This window comes from Dreissena polymorpha, chromosome 4 (genome assembly GCF_020536995.1).
Source record: "Dreissena polymorpha isolate Duluth1 chromosome 4, UMN_Dpol_1.0, whole genome shotgun sequence".
Taxonomy (NCBI): domain Eukaryota; kingdom Metazoa; phylum Mollusca; class Bivalvia; order Myida; family Dreissenidae; genus Dreissena; species Dreissena polymorpha.
In genome coordinates, this window is record NC_068358.1 from 104,692,459 (window position 1) to 104,696,665 (window position 4,207).

Sequence of the window (4,207 nt, forward strand, 5' to 3'; positions counted from 1 at the left end):
TCAGCACAAGTGTTGGGCCAGTTTTCATGGCCCACAAATCGCGGCTATACCCTGGAGCTTAACGAAACTTAGCCCCCTTTATCATTCGTTCGATTGAACGTCATCAATGATGACGTCCAATACATCACTCATTCCATATCAAGAATTGTTTAGTGGATTTTGTATAAACGCTCATATTGCAAAAAATATGATTCCGGCGAAAAAAGAAAAAACGAGAGAGACAGAGACAAAGAGAGAGAGAGAGAGAGAGAAAGTGAGAGAGAGAAAGTGAGACAGACAAAGAGAGAGACAGAGAGAGAGACACACAGAGAGACAGGGAGGGACAGAGAGGGAGAGGGAGAGAGACAGAAAGAAAGAGAGAGAGGTAGAGAGAGAGAAAGAGAGAGAGAGAGAGAGAGAGAGAGAGAGGGGGGAGATAGGGAGAGGAAGAGAGAGAGAGAGAGAGAGAGAGAGAGAGAGAGAGAGAGAGAGAGAGAGAGAGAGAGAGAGAGAGAGAGAGAGAGAGGGAGAGAGAAAGGGAGAGAGAGAGAGAGAGATATTTATATAATAATTTTATGGTATACTTTAAAATCGTATTATCTTCATAACCTTCAAAAAAGATGCAAATAGAAGTATCCGATCATAATACGGATAGTGCGATCTCTTAAAAGAAATATGTCGGCGATGAAAGACTGCAAGATCGCCAACACAAAAACCAATACAGGTCTCATAACCAATTTGCGATACGAAAAACTTTCGGAAGCGAGAAACGCCAGATAGCCACTAAGAGGTATATATAAGTAAGTAAGTTGGCTGGTTAAAAGTAATTTATTCTGCATAGGTTCATCATTTGATATTTTAGTAATGTTTATATAAAAATCACGTATATATATTCGGCTTGTTTCTATGTTAGTAAAGAAAAATGCTGATCGGTAATCTCCGTAAAGTGCGGAGGGAATTCGGAAACGTCGGTAGTTTCCGGATCGTGCCTTTCCGTTGGCTAGGTGGCGTTCTGTTCGCCAGTATATAAAGACGCGCAAATCGGCAAACTTAGTCAGTTCTCTTGCGGATGCCAACGGGATCACATCTAAAGAGAAAGGTACAGTACTCGCATGAACAGTATTCTGGAGCAGTTGGGTATTTACGTTAATATTAAACGGTGCTGCCCGGTCTGCAGAGTTCCTGTTTCTTGTAGAGTGGACTTCAGAACGTTGGATGTCAGTAGCTTCACGAAGTCAATAGGTTCAAGGAAGCCGAAACCAGTAGCTTCACGGAAGCCGGAGGGTTCGTTGAAGGCATCGGTCCCCTCTTTGGTCGCATTGTATATATCTGAAGCGACTCGATTATTTTAAGTTCATAATCAGAAGGCAGGTATCCTAAGGAAAATTATTAATTACACTGTTTAGTGTACTCAATAAAATAGTCAGCCTGCCGACGACTTCGAAAGGCACATCGTGTGTTTGAGGTCGCGCACACAGCGCTCGGTGGCGGCCTCAGGAAGTCGGCGGCTCGCGCTACAATACTGTAAAACGAAAAAAAAACTGCCTTGTGGCTCTGCGTTATATGCAGCTCAAAATATTGTTATAATGTATAAATCATAATAATATATTATACACTGGCAATACGACAGTGTGATTTCATCGATGGTGCAAATAATTAAAACGCCAACCTTAATGACTACTAGTATATATTACCATAAATAAACATTAAGACATATGCATATTTTAATTTCAGTCGTATGAGTGCAGTAAGTGGAGATAGCAAATCCTTAAAAATTGTTATAACATAATAAACAAATATAATATATGCTCTCACGTCACCCATTTTCTTATCTGCATGTATATTTTTATATTTTTGATAGTACTTATCTACAAAAACATTAACAATATGACATTAAAAGCATTTATAAATGTCAACCAACATTCGTTGTGGGTAATTACATGATTAAACCCATCATAGTGTATAGAGTAAAATCAAGGTACTTTCTGAATCATATATGGAGAAGCATGGTGAGTAAATGGCTAACTGTACTACCTTATCGTTTATTATGTAAATTATCTTCCAATCAAGTGGATACATAAAGAAATACAGTGTGACCCTTTTAAAGCATATACCATCGCGAAAAAATACGTTGAAAAAAAACAAATGCTACAGAAGCGTAATCTAATAGCGTACATGCTTTTTTAAAAAAAAAACGTTCGCTTCATATGTGTTATAAACGTGTGGTAAAATGTTCATTTCGAATATTCGTTACAACGCGTGTAGCATTAATATCAGGTTATATTGTTAGTCACCATCTCTTGAACACCTTATCTTTGGAGAAACCAATCAGGCAAGAACTTGTATTTGCCATCGGTGTATTTGATGTAGTCAATTTTTTTCAACCCCGGAAGGTATTCAAACACATGGACCGTGCTGCAAACGAAAACACTCGCATCTTGCACAACAAAGCACACTACAAGTTACAACAAAGGTGTTTCTTATTTAATTATACATACTGACAAATATTTGCTGACATTTTGTTTTCGTTTTTATGAAGAGAAGCTTACAACTCTATTTAATATATTAATGGAAGCTCTTTACAATACTTTTTGTTCTTATATTACAAAGCAAAAGCAGTACAACGTTTGAATATGTACCTATGTGACAATAAAATGAATTTTCTAACGTACTTGTCAGAACAGAAGTCCACCCTGTCTCCAATGACACTCTTCATCCATGTCAGAAACTCGTTGAGAAAGTGGTAACACCCATTTTCCGTCCACATCTTGAATAAAATACCAAGATAAATAAATAATTCCACAAATACAAAGGCTACGCGCTGCAATGAAAGTGCCATCGTAGCTGAATATTGTTCATAGACACGTTAGAGCGAGTCCTTTCGTCTGTGTGTTTTAAGTACTATTCCGGCTTAGTGCTCGAGTTGAATGATTAATGCACCTGTTGTATACAACTATATCTCTTTATGTACTGTACGTATTTAAACTCGTTATATCCGATTATGAACTAAAAGTCAAACAAATGTGAATGCCATTAAACTTCAAACAAAAAATTAAACGTCAATAAACTAGATTTTTCACGGCTATTAATACCCGTCGATCCTTCGGTAGGCTTGCCGTAGGAATGAACTCCAGACTTGTCACAATGCCCTTATCGTCCCTGAAGCCTACGAGGACTCCAGACACTCCTCCTAGGTGACTCTGAGCCCACCACTTCTGCAGCTTGAACCTTTGTGTAAGAGTTACATCTATATAGATGGCAAATCACACATGGAAAGTTAATCGTCTACAGGCTTATATGTATTTTCAGTCTGTTGACATATGTCTTAGTACTTTGATGAAAGCTCCAAGTAAGCTTTCAGCTTTTTTGACACTACAAAGGGTAAACTATATTAAATTGCGAATAACACCGCTTGTTTGGACACTTTCGCAAAAAAATGACCTATTGCTGCTAACCAAATAACTTCCATGATGTGTGGCCAATTTTTAATAGAATAATTGATTTACTTTACTTTTACCGTTTGTAGTTGTTCGTAGTGCGTTCATCTGTTGGGCGCGTCGAAGTTTTGATCTCTACGAACGTGTCGTCTTTGTTATTGAAGGCGTCCATTTCACAGTTGTAAACTTATTTGAAAATAACATATAAGACTGCTATACACATAATTGGTTTGATATATAATTAAACATTTCATTAGTATGTCACAAGATTTAATTAATAGTTGTTTAAGTAGTATACAAACCTATCAAGTGTCTATCTGTTTTCAGCTTGTTGACAACGTTAAATTCCTCCAAAAGGTTGCGCGGTTGACTGGGGTTTGGATTTGTATCTGATTTATCTGCAGAGAGCGAAATAGAATTGTAAGCGACATTTTCTGGTAGTTAAATGTTTTCTTAAATCAATAAAGATGCCATATGAATAATGCGCATAATTCGCGTAACCGTTAATGACTAAGAAAGTGCAAATAATTGGTAAGATAACAACCAGATTTACCATACCTGAAGTCAAATACTGTTCGATTTTCAAACCCCAAAAACAGGATTTAAGCCAGATATTTCTGTCAGCATTTGGAGCAAGTTGATTGTGAAAATCCACCTCACACATATAGAAGTTGCTTTCATGTACGATAACAGCCATTTTCCACCCCGCGTTATTCTCATAAGGGGTAGAGATAAGAGTTCTCAACATATGTCTCCGACAAACGAATGCTCCCCGAAATTCAGCTTCAGCA

At 37.6% G+C, this 4,207-nt stretch overlaps 1 protein-coding gene across 1 annotated transcript in view; it reads right to left on the minus strand.

The window, feature by feature from the left end:
* Positions 1–1,139: 1,139 nt before the first annotated feature.
* Positions 1,140–4,207, minus strand: part of LOC127878983 (decapping and exoribonuclease protein-like) — a 39,806-nt gene continuing 36,738 nt past the window's right edge. The window contains exons 3-8 of the mRNA XM_052425566.1: positions 3,975–4,207; positions 3,719–3,814; positions 3,497–3,602; positions 3,072–3,207; positions 2,652–2,746; positions 1,140–2,394 (exon numbers count right to left, since the gene is read on the minus strand). The exon at positions 3,975–4,207 is cut by the window's right edge and continues 6 nt beyond it. Of these exons, the coding sequence (XP_052281526.1) occupies positions 2,289–2,394; positions 2,652–2,746; positions 3,072–3,207; positions 3,497–3,602; positions 3,719–3,814; positions 3,975–4,207 (772 nt within the window). The 3' untranslated portion in view covers positions 1,140–2,288. The remainder of the gene's footprint in view (positions 2,395–2,651; positions 2,747–3,071; positions 3,208–3,496; positions 3,603–3,718; positions 3,815–3,974) is intronic.